Here is a 26770-nt window from a genome sequence, read left to right as displayed (position 1 = left end):
GTTCACTGGAGGGAACTTCTCAAAGGGAGCTGGACATGCAGGACTTTTTATTTGGGGTTTGTTTGTTTGTTTGTTTTAATTATTATTTTTGTTTTGGTTTGGTTTGGTTTATTATCTATCAAGGGTTGAGGCTGGGCCGGCCACTAACAAATGACAGATGCTCTCTATTAACCCCTCTCCCCTCCCAGAACGGGAAGGGAGAGAGAACAAGGGAGAGAGACTTTATAGTTTGGAAAAGAAAATTAAAACAGCTTTAATGAAACAATAACAACAACAAAAAAAAATAATAAAAGTAAGAAAATAATGAAATATATACAAATAGATACAAACCCAATACCATACCCAACTCCCCCCACCCTGATGACGATACGTCACCACTGACACTGCAGGGCTGGCACTGGGGCTGTCCCAGGCTGGACTTGGCAGCAGACAGGAATGGGATGCAGGAGCTGGACTCAGGCACTGGATACAGGGGTGCATGGATCATTAGGACCAGTCACTACAGGGTGCTTCTCCCATTTGTCCCCGGTTAGGCTCACTTCGGCCTCCACAACAGTCAGTTCTTGACATCCTCCTGTCACTCCAGAAGTAATAACAGTTTGTGTTCCTTTATGATTCGATGGCACTAGGGTGCATTGTTCGCCAGTACCTACAAAGGCTTCATACTTCTGTGGTTCCGACGTGACAGGCCATCAAATTCACCCAGTCCAATAAACTCTTTTGTCCCTTTCTTCCACCTGGCTGGAGGCAGGGCCCTTCTAATTTTTAGCATGGTACGCATCAACAAATGAGTTTGTACTCACTGGAGCAACTGTTCTCTTAGAAGAACTTTCTCTTTTATTTGTTCTACCTTGTAACATACGTACTTGAGCCTGCAAGACAAAAGTAGGTTTACCATCCTATTTAGTTATGTCTTATCCATGCTCACACAGGAAAGACCACATGATACCTCGGGACACGTACTGTTCCTCTCGAGCTGGTCTTGTAGGATAGCGTCTTCTTCTAATGGCTTCAACACAAGTTCATTTAGGGGAAGAATAGGATTTATCCTCCTTCTTAGACAGTTTCTCATACACTTTTTCAATTTCTTTAGATATTTCCTTAGCCACTTCCTTAGGCCTTCATGGGACCGGACAGACTGTCTTCATTCATGCTGTCATACTTTGTTAGCCACTTCATTCACAGTTGGTGTCTTGACACCTCCTCCACAGATCATCATTGACAACATACGGGACCACATTGATGGTGCACTCTAGTAGTCTGTCCGTACCCACTGCTCCTCATCCTGAAAGGAAGTAGAGACTTTTTTCTGAGGAATGAATGGTTTGAGGCCACTTGTATTGGGACGGTTCTGGTCTGAGAAAAAAGTAGCTTTGTTTTTAATTTTTTGGGGGAAGAGCAGTGTTATTTTGACCATGAGCTGGGAGGTGAGTCTATACCTGTCTCCTGGTTCCCTAGCAGGGAAATGACAAGCCACAGTATTGGAAAAAGGATTGACTATTTGAATATCATGCTAACCCCTCTGTCTAACTTCACAGAAAGAGAGGAATGAAGGGCTGAATGTGTGTCTGCTGCTGCACCAAACTTGCATAAGCGTAACAAAGATTTGAGTCATGATACACCTTGCTAGGTTAGGTTACCAAGCTGCTGTTGAAAAGCTGCCATTCTGAAGTACTTGTCTGTGTATACATCTCAGCTGGAGACAGTGAAAGGTAATTTAAGGTGGCGTACACTCTGGTCTAAAGAGGGCTAATTTACTTTACACTAATGAGGTATGCACAAGGATATTAGCATTCATTCATACAGTTAATGCTGGGTAGCTGTTGCATGTTGAGTTGTAATCCTATGATACCTTTTGTTTTTACATCCTTATGCAATAGGGACTGACACTGTGTTTTATTTGCAAGTGTCTGGAAGAAAAGGACCTTACTTTCCGACTGGAGTTTTAAACTGCTGTTAAGCTAATTATAGTTGCGTATAGGCAGCATCAGACAAATATATATGAGAATCTCTTCTAATTGGTCAGTCAATTTCTGTTAGAAATGTTCCACATATTTTGTTGTCTTTCACCTTATTTTAGGTAGCCAACATCTCAGTCCAAATGGTAGCTGCAGAAGAGAGGTTGGCAAAGAGGATTCTGGCAAGGAAAAAACACGGCAAATTGAAATTGAAGAAAAAAGATAAGTTGCTGTGGAATTTTCAAAACAAAATAATTCTCTTTACCCTGATTCTATTCATTTTAGGAGTTGTAACATGGACTTTGCTGTGGCTGTTTATTGGTGAGTTACTGAAAGCTCATGCCAATTTCACTGACCCCACTAGCACTTTCAGTTGGGTTTTAGGATCTCACTTGTCCTGAAGGCTGTTTCAAAAATAAGAGTGGAACTTATTTAAATGGGGCCCGAAAGGCTTTTCGGTGTCTTTGTCAAGACTTAACAAGTAATCATAAGAGCAGGCTTAGCTGTTGGCTTTAGGAGGTATGACTTTTTTTTTTGAAGTGTTATGCAAAACATTTTTTATGTGCAAACTAATTGCACAGACTTGACAGTTCCTATGAGCTCGACTCCTCAGAAGTTTTGACTTCCACTCTTTCTTGGCCTGCTGAAGATCAGGTAAGTTTTTAGTCTCTCATGCAAAATAGATTTAAAGAAATTAAAGGACAGTGTAATACAGATGTGTCTAATTGGGCGGCAAAAGCTATGTTCTCCTCTTTAGACTTCTGACACTAATACTGTCTGAGATTCCGTAGGGATGCTCCAGAATCTGGATGTGGATATTGCCTTCATTGTGCTGAATCATTTGTATAGTGGTATCTTACCTTGTGTGTAGGGAACAGGTGGTTCATATTGTGGTACTCATTCAGAACAGTTTAGCTGTGAAAAAATCGTGTTCTTTTGGTAGTCATGTCTGCTGCAAGAACGAATAGATTAATTTGGTTTAGAATTTAATCAGAAAAAAATCTCATTGTTGTTAAAAGAAGAAATAAAATTAAAAAATGACAACCAAAAAAGAAGGAGGCTAACTGTCTTCTTTGTCTCTTGCAGTTCAGGCAGAAAACAAAGATGCATTGTATTTTGTTGGTCTGTTTCGTGTTGCCAACATAGAGTTCCTCCCAGAATATAGGCAAAAGGATTCTAAAGAATTCCTCTCCATGGCACAGAATGTACAGCATGTGGTAAGATGAATGGGCTGCTTGGCTAGCAAAAAGATCAGAGCTGTGCACAAGAGGTGCGACTTTCAGGTGCCATTGAGTCTGCTGTGGTGTTCTGACTTTTTTTTTTTTTTTTGACCCTCTGGAAAACTATCTACAAAGAGTGACTATCTGGAGGTAGGAATGAACTGACTGCTTTCTGCTTATTAATGACAAACTGAGTTTTGAAAAGGTCTGTTTGACTTTTACATGCACTAAAAATGTTACACACTTCCCCCTTGAATCGGGGGTCTATGAATAAAACTCTACAAAAGACCTTCAAAACTTAATTGCCACTTTGGAGACATTAAACCGATGAAGTCTTTTGCATTTAAATTTGTATCTGCTGCCAGTATTCTGCCTTAAAGCACCTATAATTACCCTAGAGCTCTCAAACATATTTCCATTTCCATTTCCTTCTGATGCTACGTATTCTAAAGAAAGACCATTATTCTTCCCAAACACCTTGCATCAGTCAAAGCAGAAATAGCACTCTGTTTTAGGCAGTTAAGGCTGCTCTACAGTGGGAAGAGAGGAGTGGGAATATTGGTTAAAAGGGAATTTGACTTTAAAGACATTTAGTGTAGGGAGGAAAAAGACATTAATGCCAGAAAATGCAGCACTGTCCACATGGATTCAAGCAATCGTATGAAAACTGCTAAACACACACAAAAATAACAGTCAGAGGCAATCAAGAGATTTTTGAATAATTGCTAAGTTTTTGCCATCTTATAATATGAACTCGTGTTCCTGTTTAGGAGTAACAGACAGCCAGTGCTTCTGTCCTTCCCCTGCTCTCCATGGAGCAGCTCTAACCTGCTGTGAACGCTGTGTCTTGCTCTTGTCCCAGAGCATCTGGCTGTTGTTGCACGTAGTGAGAGAGGCGACAGACAGCAGGTGTGAACTGCCAGCATCACCACCTCCTACATAACTTCGAAATTATTTTTTTTTCTGTAAACTTTGCCTGAACTCGCCAATGAATTTTACATTGCTGAAACTGCACTTCCTGATGACATGACTGTTGACCAAAATTGATAGTATGGATGTGGGAGATTTGGGATTTTGTTTGTTTTTCTCCTTGAAACTCTTTTGTTCATGGCTCCTGGCACAGACACCCCCAAAGTGGTAGTGGAAGAACCTCCTTTCCACTTTGATAGTCACAGTAAAAAAACACTTGTAGACTAACTTGGAGAAAGATTGAGCTCCATCCATTTTATTTAGGCACTTAGTATAATTGTTCAAACTTCCTGTGTCAAACACTAAAAGTTACAGACTAATACTAGTGTGATTTTTTTTACAACCTTTGTTTCAAAATAATCTATTACAGTCCCTTGGACAGTAATTTTAAACATTAAGCACCGACATGAGGTCTGAAGAGCTTGAGGTACATGCCACCTTGTGGCTTTAGAAGTGTGCCTCTTTGAACAAGAGGAATGAATGCTATTGTCACACTGGTATTGTCAACACACACACAAAGAACTGGTGGAGTTGAGAGCTTGCTTTCCCCAAAGGCAGTCCCACAGCATGAAATGAGCAGGGTTTTTCCTTCTCAGCATATATTGCACCATGTATTGGAAAGAAATATGTCAATACGAAGCCATGAGTGAAGAAAACAGATACAAACTGAATTCAAATGCAAGAAAATTCCACATAAACATTAGAAAAAACTGTTTAACTGTGAAGGTGATCAAACGCTGGAACAGGTTGTCCAGAGAGGCTGTGGAGTCTCCGTTATTGGAGATATTCAACTGGACGTGGCCCTGAGCAGCCTGGTGTAGTTGCTTCTGCTTTGAGCAGAGGGATTGGACTAGATGTTCTCCAGAGGCTCCTTCCATTCTCACTCTTTCTGTGATTCTGTGGAAAACCTGATATGTGCTGTTAACTCAGCTTAGTACCAACACACATGATGTTATGAGTATATGCTTATTTCCTGAAGAATGGCCCTGAGTTTCAGCATCAGGACAGGGAAGCCCTCTGCATTTGACATTTGCTGGGCAAAAAATGTGCACTTTTTTCAAAACTCATTTCTTATAAAATATATTGATGTACATGTCAGCTGGCCGTCAGCAGAAGATTTGATGTTCCCTGGGAATATTGGTCTTGTTAAGGGTACATGACAGAGCCGGTGTGTTCTTGTCTGCTGCTCTGCCTATCTGGGCTGCTGTATGTCTGGGAAACGTGTGCAGATTGCATATTCTTGGTGGAAAAGCGTATGTTCCTAGGAAAGCCTAGGCATATAACACCTCTAGGTATGGCTGATTTTCAGAAATGCTGAATCTTCATTGGCTAAATACTTTCTCTTTCAGATGAACTTGGTCTACACAACTTCTTCTTTCTCCAAATTTTATAAGCAGTCCACAGTTTCGGAAGTCAGGTAAATCTGTGGTTAATGTAATTGTATTTCTGCTGGGTAGTATATAATGTAATGAGCCCACAAAAGAAACCTGGTTTTGTGGTTATGGTTTAATCTTTTTGCTATGCACTTGTACTGATAGCAATATAAATTAAAAACCTGTACCAATTAATTCCACAAAATTAAGGGCAAACTAAAGTCATATAAGCTGTTCCTTGTTTGCCGGGAGTACAATCTAAGGCAAACAGAATTAATGCCTCTAAAAAGGTTTGGTGATGTTTTCGCTTATAGGTCACACAGCATTTTAACCACTTAAAGGTGCTGTTAGTGTACAACTCTGTATTATTGACCAAGTTGCACATATTTAGTAAGTAACATATAAAACTTTTTTCTACTGACAGGAGAAAGTGAAAATCTCTATACTGTAATAAAGTACTAACATTACATGTGCAATTAAAGGTAGAGGATTAGTTATTCCAAGACAATGATCTTTAGGAGATAATCCAGCTCTAATTCAAGTAGATACGATGATTCCTGTAGATCTCAAAACTCAGGAGCCCTCAGGAAGTCAGCCTAGTGAAGATACCCAACTGGAAGTGAGAAGTGCGTTTTGGCATTTTGGGCTTTTTTTTATTATTATATTTTTTAGGAGATAAAATACATTTAGTGTGTCAAAGCAACAAGACAAGATGGAAATAAGCCATACCCTTCTGAATTTATACTTCAGAAAACTTTCAACATGATGGTAATCTGTAGGCCGTTTCATTTCAGTAACAACAACAATGGAGGCCTCCTTATTCATTTCTGGATCGTATTTGTGGTACCACAGGCAAAAGGCCAAGTGCTGTGTGAGGATTGTGTGGCTGCCATTTTGAAGGATTCCATTCAGACAAGTATCATTAACCGGACCTCGGTGGGAAGTCTTCAGGGCCTTGCAGTCGACATGGACTCCATTGTCCTCAGTGGTTAGTATTAGCACTAGCACATGCCCATACCCTTGAGGACACACTTTGTTAAGCAAACGTTTTTATCTTTGAGTATCAAATTCTATAAACAAACCAAAATCTTTATCCAGCATCTTTAGCTTCTAATACTAAAATTATTGGGCGGGAGGTGGCGGGGGTGGAGAAGGAAAATCAAAACCAGATTTGAGGGCAAATCGAGGTACAAAGTATCCCTGTGAACACTGATGCAAAACTTCCTTTTCTTGGAGTGCTTATGTTCAAATTCAGGAGCTAAGCCTGACACCTTGTAGCCAGCTCAGATTTGCGTTAGTCCGTGACTTTAAAAGTATACAAAGGTGAAGGGCTAAGATTTATGCATAGATCAAACTTTAGCCCCTCCATTGAAAATGAGATTCTTGTCACCCCTTTGTTAAAGATTAAGAAACAGAATATGAAGCTGCCCGTTCATTAAACAACTCCTGCTCCATTCCTGTCTGGGGAAAAAATTAGCAATGTAGGATTCAAGTGTCTATTAATGTAATTAGCTACGAAATATTGTATGATTTTCAGCTCTATGAACAAAGGACAGAAAAAGTTTCATTCAACAACTCTGCCCAACTGAAAGCTAAAAAAGATTGTGGCCAAGAGTGAGAAAATTACCTCCTTGGTACCTCCGTCTCAGTCCTTCAATTACATTTGACTACTTAATTGACATGCAGTCTCTTCTTGCTTCAGGCACTAAGATGTCTGGGGACATAATATTTCCAAAGCTGCTTGCAGAATTTGCAGAAATGAAGGGGGCTTGGGCAGCCTTCCTTGTTGGGACAGCTGTTTGTCCTGTGTGTTTGGTGTTATGACTAAAGAAGTGTGGATGAATTACACCCTGAATTCTGGATTTGGGGCAAATGAGAAGACTCACACAACTCTCTCTCTCTGTGCAGCAGGTCTTCGGTCAGATTATTGGTCAACAACAGGAACAGGTAATTCACTGTTTTGGCAGCTTCCTGGCAGAGGAGAGGTGGAGAGCAAAGCTTTTAGTTCATGTCTTAGATTCAAAGATACTGTTCAGTGTTAAATTAAGAGGGTCAAATTCAGTCTTGGTATTTATGTCCTGAGTTGCTATAAGAGCGACCAGGAGTGTTGCATGTGACAGATACAGAAACTACCTGCCTTTACTCTCAGTGGTAAAACTTTTAGATGTACCTGGTGGCACGGTAGGAAATAAACTCAGTCAATTAGTTGTTTTCTATTCATTCTGTGTTGAAGTTAAGATTAAGCTTTTCTAAACTGGGAAGTGCTGAATTTAAATCTATTTATTGGCTTTTGAGATGAACCATATCAATTCTTTTGCCCATTCTTTACCTTCCTTTGCTCCCTTTTCTCCAAGGTTAATGATGAGTTTTTCTTTTGAACGAGTTTCCTAACAGAAAATCGTTTAAGCAGTTCAGTTTTGACAGGGTTATGTGAGACACTACTTACATATCTTCTTGTTTTCATGTTGTAAACCTCCCGGTAGGGTTCTTCAGCAGTGTGCAGAGACTTTACAAGCAGTTGAAAAGTACAGCGCATCTATGTTCACTAGTATGTGGAGTAGGTACCTAGAAAAAATGTGCTACTAGGCTATGCAACAGTATGCTAATCAGCTTTGATGCAGACACCTGATAAGTCTTGTTGGGCCAGCAGTGGTCAATCAGGTAGGGATGTCTTGGCCTCCCTTGTTCCTTGACACAAGGCTTGTTTTTCATCTTGTGAAGTTGCACAATTTCAGTTCAAGGGCTTTAGACCTTTCTGTGTCTGTATTTGCCTTTGTTGAGACATTAACTTGTACTATTTCAACAATTACATTTCTATCTGTGATTTCTGCTTCTGTTATCTTGCAAGGTTTCAGCTTGCATACTTTCTCAGAATTCAGCAATTACTTTTGTCAGTGCAGCTGAGTCAAGGTGTCCTAGTACTTCTGTCCACAGGTGGACTTTTGGTCACAGACCCTAGGCCATGGTTTGCAATGCTTAGATTGACATCCGTCCGTGATTTTTCAAACTTCAAGTCATTTGTTACCACATTCATTTGCTCTAAAACTTTCCTGGCTTAAACTGCACAGCATAACAGTATTGGCCTCTGTCACGTCTCCTTACGTGCATTTTAATGATATAAAAAAATTTTCTATATTGATGCTTACTTGCACAGCAATTTCATCTCCCAGTTCAGTGTTCCAGGGCAGAGGAATTAGTACAGTCACAACTTGTGTTTCAATTTTTTCCAGAGTGCAGTCCCTAAAAGAGAAGCAAATAAGGAGGAGAGTGCAACACAGATACTGATGCTAAGGGTTTTTTAAGACGTATAAGGTTTCCTTCACACATAGGAGAAAGATGACCTGCCATATTCTAGACATCTTTCAGAGACTTACAATCTAGTCAACCACAGGTGGCAATGGGTATCTATGAGAAATGCAGTGCTGGTACGCAATGAAGTTGCAGGGGAATAACAACATGAATTGCTACAGGAGTTGTGAAAGTCTTATATTGGCGTCATTTCAGTACTTTGAGTGTGTCTGCTTAGGACTATAGAATACGGTGCAGAGGTGAAAGTGTTAATGCAGCAGCATACGAGGAAGGTGCATCTCCTAGTTGTATTTTGAGAGCAGTGGAATGACTTTGGCATGAAGATGCATCTAGTCATAAGTTCAGGCACAGCACTGGAGTGCAGATTTGTTGAAGAATGGGTTGGGCGAGAGACTTACAAAGATTCAGCTGATGCAAGTGACTTGCATTGCCATGGTATCTGGCTATGCAGTGTCTGTTTGGGTAAAGACTGTATCCAGCTTTGGTTTCAAGCTGGTATGCTTGCATCACTTCTAGTTCAAGAGCTCTTAATTCTCTGCACCGCGCTCCACACCAGCAGTGAGCTAGTCGCATTATTAACTACTTAGTAGAAATAATGGTAGTCACCTCATTCTGAAGATTATGATCACAGCTGGCTTTGTTAAGGGTTAGTAAATCAGCACAAATAACTATTATAAAAAGAATGTTATTTGGAAGAGATAAGAAGAAGGAAGAACAATGGCCCCACCAAAGCTTTAAATAGTTATAACTGTAATTCAGTTGACCGGTACATGACCCTTATAGATTGTTCATGAACATTTATAGCATTAGTTTCAAGATTGTAAATTAGAAGTGGAAGTAAGACAAAGCCTGCTACTTCCTGTCTTGATTAACTGCTGACTAACAGGCCAACATTTAATTTGAGTCAACAATTGATAATGAACATTTGCAGTGCTCTAGTTGGTGTTCCATGATAGTAACTATTTCAGAGACTTAGGTCTTTAATAGGCAGAAATTAATGCAAATATTTATTTTGGACTTATTCTCCCTAATTTGCATTTTCCTTCTCACCTTTCAAATATCTATGTTAAGAGTTTTAGATATGACCAAACAAAAAAAATCCCTAAGCTTTTTGCTGAATGGGAGCTGCAATATTGAATTGAAATAAAGACCTCAATGTGTTTGACTTGAAAGCAACAATTGTTTCAGCTTAATTGGAAAATTGGTTACAAGTAGGGTAATTTTCTGGTGATTTTTATCTAAATTATGACGCAGCCTTTTTTTTGCCTTTTTTTTTTTTTTAATAAAAGTGTTTTGTGCGCAAGGTTATATCATTTACATTTCTAACAGTGACTTCTAATGCTGCAAAAGTTTTCAAGACTTGACAGGAAAAACTGCTGGTCTGAATTAATTTTGTCCCTGCTTTGTGCAGGATGTTGAACAAAAAAGGTCCTAGCATCCCTTCCAACCTGAATGAATTGGTGAATCCGAATTTAGTGGTAGCACTTACAGCTCTTTTCACAACAAAACAGTGAGAAGCCTGATGTTTGAACGGTAATCTAAAAAAGCCAGAGTAACACAAAAATGTAGTTTGATTTTTATTTTGTTTTTATTTTATTAACTATAAATATCCTAATATCTGTAGGGAGGAGCAGTGTGTTTCTGCCTTGATTAACATTTCCCAGTGAACGATTATTTAAGAACTTTATCCTCTGGGGGCTCCACAGTTCCTTGTTAAATGCAAATACCTGTTGTAAAAAATGGCAATGCCTTTGTGCAAATACCTTATGAGGCCTTATTTACAGCACTGTTTGCAATGTTCTGTAGTTTTATGAATAGACTTTTCCTTGACCACAGACTTGTAACTAAGATGCAAACAGAGACTGGCATAGACTACTTTGTTTTCACATTTAGCTGTACTTTCACATGTTCTTTTAGTTTAAAATTATTTTTAAGATTTTTTTTTCTTTCTGAATTCTATGAGGATTTAACAGTTTTGTAGTGAGTGTCCAGTGTTGAAAATGTGACATTTCCACAGGAACAAACTGTATGTATGATCTGTACGCTGATCGCCTACATGAGTACTTCCCTCTGGATATCCACGCTACCTCAGGGGGAACAATCTGCTATTTTAAGCTGATTGCATCAGTGGGACATCTTATTCGCCTTTCAATAGTATCCCTTCAGATCGAAGCAGATAATTGCATCACTGACTCGCTAACCATTTATGACTCTCTGATGCCAATCAAACCTAAGATACTATACCGGTGAGTATTAATTTTCATCGAGAATTTATTGATAATCATTTGGTTGGTTTTTCCTTCTGTAGATTTATCAACTGCATTTTTGGTGGGTTTTGTTTGTTCTGTTAAAAATAGTCTGATCTTCATGCATTATGCACAAAACAGCTGGCAAAATACTTTTTTTTTTTTTACAAAAGTGGAAAAGTTTATGTTGCTAATGAAAGAAACAGTTAAATATTTTTTAAATTCTTCTTTATTCTTCAACTGGAGTGCATCTTCACGTAGCTGCAGAACTATGAGAAGTTCACACATTACTGGGTGGAATTTTCTGTTTCTTATGCAGAAACAGGTGTTAACTAAAAGAAAATGTCAAAAATTCCTCCCCTAAGCAAACTCTTCTTCCATATGAAGATTAGTGCTCTTCATATGAAGACTGAAGTTCTAAAAGTAAGTCTTGTGATTTTTTTGGTTTTGGATACTTACCGCTACTCACCAGTTCAGGGCCTTTTTTAGCTGCTCTATTTGAGTGGTTTAGAGGGTTATTAAAATCTAGAGTTGAAGCTCTGATGGGTTGAGGGATGTGGACTATTTTTTTCTCTCTTTAATGATCCAGTGGGCTTGTTAGGGGATTTTTTTTTTTTTTAAATTCCTGGTAATTAGTTCCACAGGTCTCTGTTATACCAAAAGGTGAAGACACCACCTTCATCAAGCAGCCAAAAAGCTCAGTGTTTTGACCCCTGAAATCTTTTTCTCTGGCCTGTCAGTGTGCATATAAGCCTCAAAAAAGAGCATTGGCTTTTCAGTCCTCTTTGAGAGCTGTCCTCTAGTAATCTGAATCACTCACTGACTTGTCTATAAAATAGCAGATGATGTTCACTTACTTGATAGTATCTGTAGAGAACTGAGGATATCTGCTAGGTGATGCACATGGAAAGTAACAATTTTTTAATGACACTAGTTGATTAGTTCAGGTTCTTAATTTCCGACTTGAAGAATAACTTGCTTGTCTTTCCCACTTCCCAATCCCAAGCTAAGTCTGTTGGTCTAATAAAATAAATTTTCTCTTTCTATAAGCCTTTCTTTACTATTGGCTTCATTTGGTTTTGCTTGGAGTGAAGGCTGAAAGTCAATATTATCTCCTACAGCTAACCTTTCAATATTCCTTTTCATGTTTGCAATACCTTTCTTTTTTGTAAGAAGTGGCTTTCCAATATTGAGTTTCCAACTGGCCTTGTAACACCTACTTTTATATTTGTGAGTATGGAGTTTTACTAGGCTTTGAGGTAGGTAAACTCTGCACCAGTGGAAATTTATGCACAGAATGAGAGCAATGTGTTGGGTTTTTTTTTCAGGTTTTTTTGACTGTCTTTTACTGACTTTCTTCCCCCTCAGAGCCTGTGAACCAGCTGATTCTTTGGTGTTACTTGTGTCCACAAATAATCTTATGCTGGTAATGTTTAAGGCAGCACAAATTAAGGAACGGAAGGAGTTCCATGGCTATTTTGAGGTCATTACAGAAGAAAGTAGGTTTGTTCTGTGTTTGGAAATGTGTTTGTTGTACTGTTTCTGTCTAAGAACCCAACGTGGCTGTCATGTTCCTGACTATGGATTACTCCTGTATCTCAGTTTCTTTTTTTTTCCTGCATGCCTCTGTCTCTCCTTCATCTCCTCTGCATTACTGAACGTCTGCCTGTGCAAATTAGCTGTTCTTAAGTGAAATATAAAGGTAGAAGTCTGAAATCAGCACTGACTGAATTCAATTGGTCAGGACTGCAATGTGCCAGTAGATGGAGTTGTTATTCCAGGTGTAGCACTGCTCTGGCCTCTCTCCTGGTTTGGGACTCGGTGGTGATGTTAAAGGTTGAAGGAATTCAGCATTAAAAACTGCGTTCAGAAGATAAAACTTCCATAGCTTTGCCTGCATTTTCTATCGGTCGCTACCTCCTCATTAACACAAAGGAGTCAGTGTGTCAAGTCCATAATCTGCTTTTTATTGCTTTAAGCTATAAGATGTGTTTAGATCATAATCAGAAACAGTAAAATGATCATAATGCTAGTAGGACAAGGAGAAAAATCTAACATTGCATACTTTCCATGTTGAGAGTAATTAAGCATTAAAACACCATCATAAAAGCATGTGATGAATTCTCCATCATAAGTAACTTTAAAAGCAAGGCTATGTTTTTTGGTTGGTTTGTTTAAATTCGGGGCTGGGTTTTCTTTGTTGGTTTTTGTTTATATGTTTTTGTTTTTTTTTTAAAGGACTCTCTAAATCCTTTGAGCAGTCATGAAAGAAAGTTTCGGCTTCCAGGAGGCTGATTAGATTAGCACGTTGTCCACCTCTCTTCTAACTGACTGTATTTTAAGACTAGAGATCCTCATGTACATCCTCTGAATGTATTGGTGTGCAACACTGTTCACTGAGATTTATTTGCAGAACTGCCTTCAGTGAAATAACCAATACAAAACTTCATAGTTTTCTCCTGGTCCTGTGGAGCCCAACAAGTATTCCTAGACTTTTACATCCCTTGTCTGTCTGCAGCATCGGGAAGGGTATCTTTTTCCAGCTTGAACCCAGATAAATAAAGTTCTTAAGCTGCCCTGTTTTGCAGTGGAAGACTGCTTAGCCCACTGAATAGCTTTGCTTGGAAGTATATTAAGGGTTACCAACTTTTGCCTCCTTTTTTTCCTTAGGGTGTGGAAAAGCAATAGCGACAAAAGAGAAAATTGGCTATGAAGGTAGAATCACAAGTCCCTATTATCCAAGCTATTATCCTCCAAAATGTCTTTGTGCATGGAACTTCCAGGTAACATGGATATCTCTCTCTGTTAGGCACTGTTTTGTCTTTTGGGCATGCAGAACCTGTAAGTATATATAGCAGAAGCAATTGTGTAGGAGAAACCTGCACCCTTGTAGATGTGGCAGTTTATCAAAATGATATAGCTGAATAGCTGGCTGTGCTCAGGTTTCTTGTATCGTTCCTTTTTTCTCTTTTTTTTCTATGCATTTGTTCTTAACAAAGAGAACATAGTTCCTAAGCTATTCTGTTATAAAGGTGAAGAGCTGAGATAAGTTTTGATGTTCAGCCTGCAGAATTACTTCACGGCAGAGAATGTAAGACTTTATAGTTTTTAATTCCCCTCCTCCCACACCCAAAAATTTGGGAAAATAATATCTACAAATGACTCCTCTAACCTACTTATTACTGCCGCTTCTTTGATATCTTTTTTCAGTCTAATTTGTTATGCTTAATAAATTGAATTTTTGTCTTCTAAGATGGTCTGTCCTATCAGCACAATCCCACAGACTGTTTTTTCTTGATATCCTTTCTCTGCATCTTTTCAGGTACTTTCCTGAAAGCAAATGACAGAAAGTTTACATCAGTTTAAAATAGTTTTGTCATGCCTTGTCTGATGACATTAGTGTTTCCCTATTGATGCTGCTAAAATATGATATTTGACTTATGTTTTACCCTTCAGTCTTTTCCTCTCTGAAGAATATGACAATGGATACAATGTAGTCCACTCTTTACCCATCTTTCTGCTTATGCTACTCATGTCTGGTTAAGCTAGTGGTTGCCCATGTTGAATCACAACAATCCAAGTGGAGTCCAGCTAGCCATGACCTATAGCCTCTTCCTCTTCTAGAAAGCTAAGGCGATTACCTTTTTGCTAAAGTTCAGGTCTTCAATTCACCTTGGACTTCTGAGTGAAAGGTTTCTGGCCGCTTAACATGGGCAACCCCCAAGACTTGTTTCTCAAAACCATTCAATTTCCCAGTAGTTTAACGCTGAAACTTCCCTGATTTCCCAAACCAGGTTTTCTGTAAGAGGGAAGGAGAAAAGTCTCCATTTCTGGATTCTTGTCCTGAACCAGCCCTTGTTTTTAAAGGAACACTGCCTTGTCTTGCAAAAATGTTCCTTTTAATAAAGGAAATATTAATTAATTACAAATTCCTATGATTATGTTGGGGTCAAAAATCTTTTGTAAAATGCTAAAGAATGCTTGGCTGAGCAGGTGCTAGCAGAAGACTACAATAACTCCTAGCATTACAAGAGTGACACAGTTACTCAATGCAGTATCTTAGCTAACAATCCACTGGGGGGTGTGTCCCTACACAAGTAAATTTGGATGTGTTCGAGTGCTTTGATCTTGATAGAAAAGCTGCTTTCTATGGCCAGTGGCTTTTTGAAGATGAAAGGACTGTTGGCTAGAGGGGGAGAAAGCCTGCAGCTGTAGTGGGCCTTTGCCAACCTTTGCTTTTATTCAAGACTGAATACCTGGCAGGTGTCTCAAGTGCTAGCTCTTGAGCTGGCAAAGTCAGCACAGCTCCCAGAGTGTGGCACTGCCAAGCACTGTAATTGCTGAGACAAGTCTAAAGACTTTTGTGCGCTATGTTTGCAAAAGGAAGACGACTATTTGCACTGTCTTTCTTGCTCACAACAGACTCCACATAAAAGCCTCGGTATAGCTCTGAAGTTTCATAACTATACTATCAGTGAGAAGAATATTAAAGGCTGTGAGCGAGGATGGTGGAAAATTAATGAACACATGTAAGTACTTTTGTACCTTTATTACTAAAATAAACCTTCCCATCACTACTGCAGCTCACTCGGAGTTTCCACAAAGACAGAGATACTTCACTGGTGTCTCTTACTGTTCTTTCACTTTGGCTAATGATGCGACTGAACCTTTGCAAAATATATATACATATAAAACCCAACTCTATTGAAAAATACCAGGAAGATGAAAGCAAGAGCCTTTGGTACTCTCTGGAGAGAAAGAAATGGGAAGAGCTGGGTGCAGGCAGATGTCCTGTGAACCCTAAAATAATTTTGAGTTTTCTGGGATCATTGAATAAGGTCTGTTAAAACCCTTTTAAGAGTAACTTAACTCTATGATTGCTCATGAGGAGACCAAACCTAATTAACTTCTTGGCGAAATCTATTACAATGATATTTATTTGGAAGAGAAGGGTAACTGCTTCCACATTCCAGCTGCTGGCTCTTGAAAGAAAAACCGCACAGATTAGCTGCCAAGGTACCATTGTATTTCTTAAGTGTTTTTTATTAAAATGTTGCTGCTACTTTTTTTATTAAAATACTGCTGCTTTCCCATGCATATTGTCCACGCATTTTTTTCCTCATTTTTAGAGTCATCTTTCAATCACTTGATGATGAGGCAAGGTTAGATTTAGGATGATGGATTTTTTTTTTTTTAAAAAAAAACCTGTTCAAATGGAAACCTCAGTATGAACAGACTTGAAACTGAATTTCTGAACTCACTACTGAAACTAAGCAGTCAAACCTTTAAGTTATCATGTTGTACTTATATAGAGAAAATTCAGTTTCCTCAAAGGTCCTAAAATTGTGCCTTGATGGGAATTTGTTGCTGCACTAGATAGACACCTAAAAACACCAGTCAAAACAGACAACATTTGGTGTGTTTGTGGGGTTCTTTGGTGTTCTTTTTATGACACAATTGGAAAGATTTGACAAGTTAGGGATGGTTGAGCTATTAATCAAATAAAGGCAAAATCTGGAGAAGAAAAAGACGATGTGTTCATGTCATAAGGATTCTTTAGATGAAAAAGTAGCTTTTAAATAAGCCTACAAATTATACATTCCACAGAATCAAATGTCAGAGTATGACCCTTAGGAATGCACTTGGGGCCTTACTTTTGAAGTACTGCATGTGTTCTAAATGTTTCTGATTTCTGTTGCGAGTTGCTGATGATAAAAGTAGAGTGAGACTTGCTTTCCTTTGAAAGTGTCTTTTTCACTGAAAAGAAGGCTTTTGAACCTCTGTGATTTTCTGTCCTGTGTCTACTTTCTATGGAAAAAAATGACTTAAAGCATGAAGCATTCAGATATTTGATTACCATCCCACCCCATCCCCAATTTTAATGATTAATGAAATGGGGTGGGGAGAACGCCACCTTTTCAGCTTCCTGCAATTACAGCTTATAGCATGCATATTCTGCTGTCTTAGGTAAAAAGGGTCAAGAAGCTTCAGGAGGCTGATCATGGTAAATAAACTGCTACTATGAGATGATGCAGATAAGGCTCCTTCAAACCTCTAGCGACAACTTTATCTAACTAGAGACACTGATGGCAACCACACAGTTCTTCCTCATCTTTCTTCCAGTGGACATGCAAATGTTCCTCTGCCTAGTCAGAGGACTTACAGTTAATGAAATACTTTTGCTGAAATTCTCATAGGCAGAAATATCAATGAGCCTCTGTGAGCAGACTCTTAGAGGTTTATGTGAACAAAGAATTGCCGGTGGTTTATTCTTCTTAAAGCCATTGATCAACATCCCGTTGTCCCTGTTACAGGATGCATGTATCTACTCATCCCGTGAAAAGGTATCCCACTCCCTGCTTCAACATATGGGATAGGATCCCCTTAATTAGTTTCTCTCTGTAACAATGGCACAGAGTTGCACGTGGTACCTTGCAACCTCCGTTTGCCCTGGACCTGGAGAAATGGCTAATAAAACAGCAGTAGAAGGCTCCCAAGGAGCTCTGTCTTACAAATCTCACAAGCATATGGCATTTCTCACTGTGTACAGGAGATAACTTCCTTGATGTAGCTGTCTCAGCCCTTCCACAGAAGGGCAGGATCTTCCTCTACTTCTGGTGGGATGAGGTTGTTTTATATGGCTGAGAAGTGGTCAATGCAGCCTGTAATTCTGTTTTCAATGGTGCTAAGGTTTGTTGAAGTCATTGACTGAAGGAGGAATGTAGAAAATGTCTGTGGGCTAATTAAAGGGAATCAGGTGGTTAGGTGGCATTTTGCTATGTGCTTTGGCAAGCTGTTTTAGGTTGTGAACATTGAAGACAGAGACACTAAAATAAGTGAGAAAGAGACTTCCTGTAGCAGGAAGTCTTCACTTTTAGCCCTATTAGATTGATTTTATTGTTTTTTTGACAGTTAACTTTGCTAGAGTAGAAAGCTGTAAAATTAACTCTTTTTTTTTTTTTTTTTAATTGCATCTGTTTTCGGGATATATAAGAAAAGTCTATTTTTTTGTTTGTTTTCTTCATTTATTTTTTACATTGCTGGAACAAAATCCCCTAGATCTGTTAAAAGAATGTTTCATTTTCATAGGGTGAAACAAAGCACATGTGGAAACATGTGAATGAGCATGGCCATTATCTGTGGCATGCTTCAGTGGGATGCACAGGACTTCCAGGCATCTTCTATCCACATGGAAATCACTGACCAATTTCCCTGCATTCGTTGACATGAAGAATAGTCCTGATGCCATGCCTGGTGTTGCCAAAATAAACAAGGGAAATATCTACCTCTGGATAATAGTCCATTAGTCCATTTAAGTATATAATAATCCTTTTCCGCATTCTTTCAAGTTCATTCTAACTGCAGCATGTGTGCTGCTGTCAAGCAAGTGTGTGTGCCAAGTGTGCTAAGAATCAATACAGCTGCTTCTGCTCTTAAATCTATTTAGACTGATAAGTGCATTTCTTGACAGGAGTCTTAAAGCCAGATGTTTTTCTGATAAATGCTGCGGTTTTGGGATGTTTTCGTGGAATAGAAAGGATCCTTATTTCTACTTCTAGAACAACCTGTACTGTCAATGTTCACTGGTTTACTACATTTAAAACTGTCTGCAATTTTTAAAGCAAGATTCAGCAACCTCTCTCTGTTTTGGGGGTTGTTTTTTTTTTCTTCATTTTTTTTTCTTTTTTCTTTTTTATATTTTTCTTTTATTTTCTTTTTTTCCATTTTTTTCTCCTTTTTTTTTTTTCCCTTTTTTCCTTTTTCTTCCAGGTAGAATAGTATCTAAATGCCAGTTGCAATATCTTTGGCAATAGAAATGTGTTAGCAATGTTAGAAATGTTAGCAAAATTAAATGTTTGCTGGCATCAGGGAACATTTAGGTTTCTCCGAGTTAAGTGGCACATAGGCAGAAGTCCAAGGAAACTCTTTGTCAAAATGGCAGTTTAAAGTAGATGTGAATCCAAGGGATTTTTTTTTTTTTTCATCTAGGCTAGTTATTTGAAGACGTGACTTTCAAAGGTAAAATTCCAGAATGTTAATGGTGGATGGAGGCTGGGTGACTACTTAGAAATATTTTCAGTTTCCCTAAATCTATTCCACTCTGCCTCCGAAGTAGTTGGGCCAATTTTATCCAAATGCCTTTGTGCACTCTTCTTTAGGGGCAATCCTCAAAATCAGATCAACTAAATTTGCTCTCCACTGTGCTGACATTTCCCCTCTCACCAAACTTACTTAAGTCTTCCCCAAAATCCCAATCTTTCAAAACCAGATCTCAGCAGTGGTGACAAAAGTACCCACATTTGTCTTGATAAATTTCTTCATTACATCTCTCTCCCTCTAGACTTTCTGGCAAAACATTCTGCTTGCATGTGTGTGGTCATGAAGGATTATGACCAGCATTTTGGGGAATTTTGGTACTGTTTCAGGTTTTGGTTCTTAATTCAAGTATGACAGCTGACTGCATTGCTGAATTTCAGTGATGTTGATGTTTAAATTGTATGTAAGGCCGCTCTAGAACCCCACTGAACACTTTTAGGTACTGCGGTTACTATGTTGATCACCAAACAGTCTTCCACATTGCAAGTTCTACTGTCAGCATCGAGCTTCAGTGCAGTTCGAAGGTCTCGGAGAAGCCACTTCTGGTGGAGTATGGCAGCTATAACATCAGCCAACGTAAGACAGATATTTATCTTTTTCAACCCATCTTTGCATTTCAGACCTGTGAAGCAGCATTTTTCAGGTCCAGTGGGACTTAATTAGGTTTACAGAGGAAATTCTCTGTTGGGTTTTTGTGTATTTTCTTTTCTAATCTTACTAAGTCAGGTGACCAGCAAACAAAGAGCCTTTTCTAGCTTATCAAGGCTATGCAGCTAAGGTTTGTGGGCATGTGCAGCATGCTCTGGTTTCCTGTATGCACACATTCTGCTCTCTTCTGCACAGTCCTTAAAGCTTCCTGTGCGGCCATAGTGCAGTCAGTTGATCTGCAGTTTCTGTTTGTTTTCATCCCCAAGGTTTTGCTGCAATGTTTCTATTGCTACAAACACTTCCATGTAATGATCAGAGTACCAGATAACCAACTGCTTATTCCAGTGTTTCCATCAATTTAAATACTTTGTGTACAAGTAGACATCTGAGCTGAAAAACATCTCAAAAAATTGATAAAACAGTCTACTGACTGTGAGATTTTTCAAGTCCTGAAGCAGACAACTGTTTACTGATACTTTTTCCCCTGTGTTAACATTATGTATTCATGTTGTTAAAATAGTAGAGGACAACCATTTCTAGTCAGTTACGTCGCACATTAGAGAGCAATTTTATGCATTACTTATATGTGGAGTATGTAAAAAGTTATTAATTTCCTTATTTTATTTTAAAAGGCAAACAGTTACGTAATTCATAAGTTACCTCAATACAGATTACTAACTGAAGTTGCAAAGTGCTGCAAATTTTGGTTATTGAAAGTGAGTCTGTCCTTTAAAAGAAGATAGCATTCTAGGCTCTCTTGTGGTGCACCATAAAACACTGGCTGATTTGGTCCTGCCCTAGTGTAGAGCCTGCAGCACATATTGCAGTAGCAGCTGAATTGGAACTTTAGAGATGTTTTTTCTTCTTTTTTAAATCCCACTTTTCAACATCTGAATTCAATTTAAGTGCTGGCAATGCTTACAAACTATTACATTTAGATCAACTTTATCGTTCCTTGGAGCAGCTTAGTGACTGTAAATTGAAATGAGCTGGCAATATTTCGGAAAAGAAAACTTGTAAGTTGGGGTTTTGTTTTATTTTCTTTTGGTTTTTACCTCCAGCATGTCCACCTGGACATTTCAGGTGTTCTACCGGCTTGTGCATCCAGCAGATGCAGCGCTGTGATGGGATAAACAACTGCTTCGATGAAAGCGATGAACTCTTTTGTGGTTTGTATTCACCTACTAGAGTTCTTGACTGGAAAACCCAAGTAATGTACTCTCTGGTCTTGAAAGCCAGCTGAAATAAGGCAAAATTTTTTGGGGGGGGAAAAACAAAAGATGTTTCCAGCTTCTTTCTATGCCCAGGTGCAGACTATCAGTCAGTCTTTTGAGTGCCAAATTTATAGTTAATTAGAAACAGATGAAGCTAAGAATGAAGAAAGCATGAGGCACTGGAAAGCATAGGGAAGAAAGTTAGATGTGCAAAAATAGCTGTAATAGGCTATATTTTAGGGTTTTATCATGTGATAAGTGCTGGTAATTATAAAGTTCTGTTCTATTTTGAGATGAGTTATTTTTGTTGGGGACTGACAAATTGGGGTGCATAGAGTACACGAGAATGATAATGAATGTCCATGGTGAAAGAGGGTTAGGACATGGGCTATTCCACTTGGGGCAATGAAGGTCACTGAACTCCTTTGTGCTTTATTTTCTCCATGCATAATGTGGCACTCGTACTCCTCCTTGTACTGTGCAGTGAAGGTATGGAAGTTGTACCTGGGCATAGTCAGAAGGGCAGTGTTAGCATTACAAGCATGCTTCTGTACTGATTTGACTTATGTTTTTAAAGTTGTCCCTGAGTGGAATTGTAGCTCCAGTTTAGCAATACAGGATAACCTGCTTGCCTGCAATGGAGTACATGACTGTGAGAATGGAAAAGATGAACAGAACTGCACCCACAGTAAGGCTACGCTCTTGATTAATTTTTTTCTCTCTTCTGTCATCTATCCAATCCTGACTTGAGTACTGCATGTAAAGAGTTAAGGGACACTATCAACTCTAACTTAGGCTATATAATTTGTTCTGTTTTCTAGTAGCTTATAAACAAGCAATTACTGATTTTAAGCTGGTTCTTTTTAATGAGCTCATGAACATCTGTTTCAGCAAGATACTGGCAGAAGAATTAAGCATTTTGGGTGCAGGATGGGGATCTAGGGGTTTAAAGCTTGAATCCCAGATTTTATCTCTTTAAAGCATAATCTGTGCAAATTATTTCCTGGATCTGTTTTACCATCTGTAATATAATTATAAAAATGATAGTTTCTCTGGAGCAGTTCTCAGGGTTATAAGGTTAATGTGTTTAAAATGCTACAGAAGCTATACATCTAGCATTAGGCACATGAACATTTTGAGTCAGACATTTCTTTAACTTTTTAGTATAAATGGACACCATGACACATGAAAGGGAGCAAAACTGAGAAGTGCTGCAAGTAACTTCTTCAAAGAAAAGTAATTTTTTTTTACCTGCTTGACTAGACAGGTATCTCACAGTCAGTAGACTGAGTCTGTGTAAATGGTTACAGGATACTTCTGTGTGTTGACAAGAAAAATAGACTGGGTTTGAGTGGCCTCATTCATTGCGAGCCACAGGGAAATAAGAAAATACCAAGGCTGAGGATTGCAGTTTAACTGAATACAATTAGCAAGACTGCTTTCACCACAATCTTTAGTTTCATATTTAATACTGAAATATAAAGCAGGGCTTCTTTCCAGACTACTGGATATTTTATCTTTCTAGCCTAACACTTGTTCTACAGTTAAGTTTTTGCTACTATATCCGTGTTCGTTAGTGCTATGAGAAAGGATGGAAGGAAATCTTTCTTCAGACTCAGCTGACTTGATGCTAGCCTTAGTATAGATGCAGTTCTACTTGAATAGTTTATTCTACTTAGAGATTTGTTTAAGCCATCCCAGCCAAAGAGCTCTTTTGCTATGTTTCCTCCTATCTACTAATACAGGTATGGATCTTTTATCTGTGCAGACATTTCTTCACACATTAAGCTAAGCAAACAGTTTGTTTGTTCTGCCCCTCTCCCCCAACTATTTCAGGTATTCCTTGCACCAACCACACGTTTAAGTGCAGGAATAACATCTGCATTAGGAAACAAAATGCAAAGTGTGATGGGACCATGGACTGTATTGATGGAAGTGATGAAAGCAGCTGCAGTAAGTCCCTCTCAAATGTTCATCTTTTCAAACATTGAACTTTTTACACAATAGAGCCCTTTTCCTTCCTGTTTTGGAGTGGATACAATTCATGCAGCAGGTATTAAGTTTTTATTGCATATGCTCAGTGACAGTGGGGTAAAGATCAGCTACCTGTGAGTTAGGAATATACAACATTTCCAGACTTTCAGTTGTTTCAATGCAAATTAATGATTGGACCACCTGGTTTCTGAAATAATAAATGACCAAACTCACAACTGTAGCTTCTACTATAAATATTTTCCTTGCATTGTTCCTACTGTTTTGGCAAGGACTGTCCTGACGATGCTGAACTTAATTCCATCCTGATGGACTCCTTTCAGTTCAGGGCTGACAGTATTAAAAAGAAAAGAAGGATTGTATATTTTTATATATTCATTTTGATGCTTATTACATCAATGGATCCTTTGACATATCTGACACAAGAAATATTTAGAGGCCAATTTCTGCAGAAGAGCTAGAAAAGAAACTTACTAAATTTCCCAAGCCGGTGCTCTTTTTATGTAGTCATTTCTTGTTTCAGGAATAGAGAAGCCAAATAGAGAAGTTTTCTGATTAGATCAGGACAAGGAAATAGATTTCAAAACATTAGAAAGTGCAAGACTCTTTCATGCCCTGTGTGGGAAGAACTTTCATTAAAGGAAAGCGCTGGGGATGGGGATTATAACCTGAAATATCCCTTGCAGGTTGTGGCAGCACGAAGGGCAGCAACCCCATCTCTCGGATTGTAGGCGGTACGAACACTGAGGAAGGTGAATGGCCCTGGCAGGTCAGCCTCCATTTTATGGGAGCCGCTTACTGCGGGGCATCAGTGATATCAAAAGAATGGCTTGTGTCTGCAGCTCACTGCTTTCAAGGGAGCAAGTAAGCAATCTTCCCCCTCTGTCCCAGACATCGCCAGCATCCCCCAAAGACCTTTAACTTCCAGAGTTTGAACTGCACTGAGGTGGGATGTGCCCTCCTCTTTCACCTGCTGGTGTTTTGGGGTACTTTTTTTAAGAGATGGCTGGTTTGTTTGCTCCCAACCAGGTTGGCTGACCCAAGGGCATGGCGCGCTCACTTGGGGATGCAAACACAAGGCCGTGCAAAGTTTGTATCTGCAGTGAGACGTATCATAGTCCACGAATACTACAACAGCAGGAACTATGACTATGACATTGCGCTGCTGCAGCTGAGCAAGCCGTGGCCGGACACAGTGAGCCATGTCATCCAGCCGATCTGCGTGCCTCCCTTTTCGCACAAAGTCCGCAGTGGTGACAAGTGCTGGATAACAGGTTGGGGCCAAAAGAAGGAAGCAGGTGAGTTTTAGAGCTTCAGTTGAACCAGTTTTGCTCCCCAGTGAACAGCAGCCTCAACAGCTGTGGGTGTGTGTGTGCAGGACACCTGCTTTTGTTGCATGGCTGAGGTGTGCAGAAAATCATAACGTTTTGAAATTAACGTCCTATGGAAGTAGGTTACCGTGTGCACATACCTTCATATGCTTAGGAAAATTACCTGCCAGTCTGGTGGATCTGGAAGTCCTGCGTGCTCATGTTGTTAGCTAAGACTTGCAGGGAGCTACACTTTCTCCGAAATAACACGGTAGTGTTTTTCCCCTTTGTTACTCTTAGAGGTTTGTTAGCATACCTAAATGGACCCTTTGCTGCTTGCTGCAGTGAGATGAAACTGCTAAGTGTCCCTCCGCCTGCCTTCAGCTTCAGCAGGCTGAACAGCCCTGCAGCACTGGCCCCGGCTGTGAGGTGCTAAATCTGTCCAAGGAGTGTGGCTTGACAAAATGGCCACCCCTTTGACAAAATGGCCACACCTGTAATGGCGGGCTGCCCCATGGCAAGGATAGGCCTGGCCCTCCTGCCTCTCCCCTTGTGTGAATGCTGGTGCCTTCTGCCCCTCTTGTGGCCATTTTCCTAAAGCCCTTTCAGTGTAACCGTTGGTGTGATGGCTTCTCTTGGTGTCAATAACGCAACCACCACCGCACCAAGCCCTGGGTCTGCCAGCAAGGTCCTGGCCCAGGTAGTTTGTCTGCACCCTCAGGGCTGTCCTGGCCCAGCCTCGCCTGCCTGCTCGGGGCTGCTGGCACTGGGCTGGCCCGGCAGCCCCGCCGCTCTTGACGGGTTGTAGGAGAGGCAAGTGCATGGTACAAGGCAGCAGCAGGGAGTTAACCTCCAGCATTTTGACTTGATGTTCACAGCCAGAATTACCACCTGCTAAACTACATTTAGCCTCTCTGTAAGTAGCTGTGAGTGCATATATGGTTGCAAACCGAGTGCAACCGCCTTACCAGGAAAGCTCAGTACGGTGGTATGGACACGTGGTGGTGTCTCTCTTTGGCCTACTGGTCCGTCGTCTGTGAAATTTAAAAGCTGATTATTTGAAATATAAATATGATGCCTCAAAAAGGAAGAAAAAAGGGGGTTTCTTCTCCTTGTTCCCTCTTTTTCCTTTATCTGTTTATACAATTTGATTGCCAAATTGGTCTTTTAAGTATTTTTTAAGTATATCTTATTACATACTAGCTTTATCAAATCCTGAAACAAAGTTTCAACATGTAAACCAGCGCTTGTGTATTTGAATATTTTGGTGAGGTTTCTTTGGGGATATCCAGAATTCAAGAGGATCACCTGGTGGTAGCATTAGAGCTGTTGTACTGAAAGGAGGGGAGAGTTCAGTTTAATTTTGTTTTCTGGAAGCATGTATCTTACAGAAAAGATATGTTTTACCATAACTTTCAGACAGAGGACTAAATTTTGAGATGTTTCCAAGCTCTTTATGCTGCCAAAAGCGCAATTTGCATTCTTTGACTCTGACTCATAATCTTAATTTTGGATCCCACACCTTCAGAGATACTGGCCTAATTTCAAATCTGTCTTGTGATGATCTGAATACCTTTGTAAAATCCTGTTTTCTTTTAAAAATAAAAAAGACAACAAATCAAGAAGTATTGTGACATTTTCCAAAAGGCATTAAGAAAAAGCTTTTTGGCCAACCCTAGCAATTATGCCATTGTATTTTGTGCAGCCAAAGGACCAAGACCACATCACATAAATGTCTGGTACTTAGAAGAGGCTTTCTGCACTGTCACAGTTAATTGTTTGGGCTCTGGCATAACTCGGAGGTCAAAAGTATCTGTAGGTATTTTCCGAAGACTTCTTGTTTTGTATTTCAATGAGTAAAATGGTAAACTCTGTTGAATCATTCTTCTTTCAATTTGTTTCCCAGGTGATGAAGGTTCAGCAATTCTTCAGAAAGCAGAGGTAGAAATTATTGACCAAACGTTATGTCATTCCACATATGGAATTATCACAGCTAGGATGTTTTGTGCTGGACTAATGTCTGGGAAAAGAGATGGGTGCAAAGTATGTATTTTAGCACATTTTGCATAGAGTTTATCTTGTCTTTCATTGTTGCATGAGGAGGTGTACGAATTGACTGGCAAATTACTTTGTCATCCATATGTTTCAGTTCTGAAAAACAGTGATGTAAGAGTTGTCTATCAGCAAACTTGTCACCTGGGTGTTTTCAGAGTTTTGCTGCTTTATGTGCATGGGTAGTGTGACTAAGTTTCCGTTGCAGGCCAAGGGCCAGTCAGTTTGCAAGTCCCAAGAACAAGTTGAACGCAGGCAAATTTTGGCACAAGAGTGTCTCAGTTAAAGAAAAAACTGAGAAACTAGCTTGTCTCTTTTCAGGATACCTTCCTCCCAACTTGGAACTACAGGGCTAGCTGGTGAGATGCAGACAGATAGGCAT

General features: G+C 39.5%; 1 protein-coding gene across 1 annotated transcript in view; it reads left to right on the top strand.

Annotated features, from left to right (window-relative positions):
• TMPRSS7 (transmembrane serine protease 7) overlaps nucleotides 1-26770 on the top strand; it is a 32372-nt gene that overhangs the window by 3610 nt on the left and 1992 nt on the right. Inside the window, exons 2-17 of the mRNA XM_086463387.1 lie at nucleotides 2081-2279; nucleotides 3045-3175; nucleotides 5497-5564; nucleotides 6315-6508; nucleotides 7429-7467; nucleotides 10847-11075; nucleotides 12444-12574; nucleotides 13746-13858; nucleotides 15498-15604; nucleotides 19612-19748; nucleotides 20882-20989; nucleotides 21612-21722; nucleotides 22871-22987; nucleotides 23713-23890; nucleotides 24056-24324; nucleotides 26243-26379. Coding sequence (XP_086319513.1) covers nucleotides 2081-2279; nucleotides 3045-3175; nucleotides 5497-5564; nucleotides 6315-6508; nucleotides 7429-7467; nucleotides 10847-11075; nucleotides 12444-12574; nucleotides 13746-13858; nucleotides 15498-15604; nucleotides 19612-19748; nucleotides 20882-20989; nucleotides 21612-21722; nucleotides 22871-22987; nucleotides 23713-23890; nucleotides 24056-24324; nucleotides 26243-26379 — 2268 coding nt within the window. The remainder of the gene's footprint in view (nucleotides 1-2080; nucleotides 2280-3044; nucleotides 3176-5496; nucleotides 5565-6314; nucleotides 6509-7428; nucleotides 7468-10846; nucleotides 11076-12443; nucleotides 12575-13745; nucleotides 13859-15497; nucleotides 15605-19611; nucleotides 19749-20881; nucleotides 20990-21611; nucleotides 21723-22870; nucleotides 22988-23712; nucleotides 23891-24055; nucleotides 24325-26242; nucleotides 26380-26770) is intronic.

Source organism: Leptosomus discolor, chromosome 1, assembly GCF_034619465.1.
Source record: "Leptosomus discolor isolate bLepDis1 chromosome 1, bLepDis1.hap2, whole genome shotgun sequence".
NCBI lineage: Eukaryota > Metazoa > Chordata > Aves > Leptosomiformes > Leptosomidae > Leptosomus > Leptosomus discolor.
This window is presented reverse-complemented; position numbering and strand designations above follow the sequence as displayed.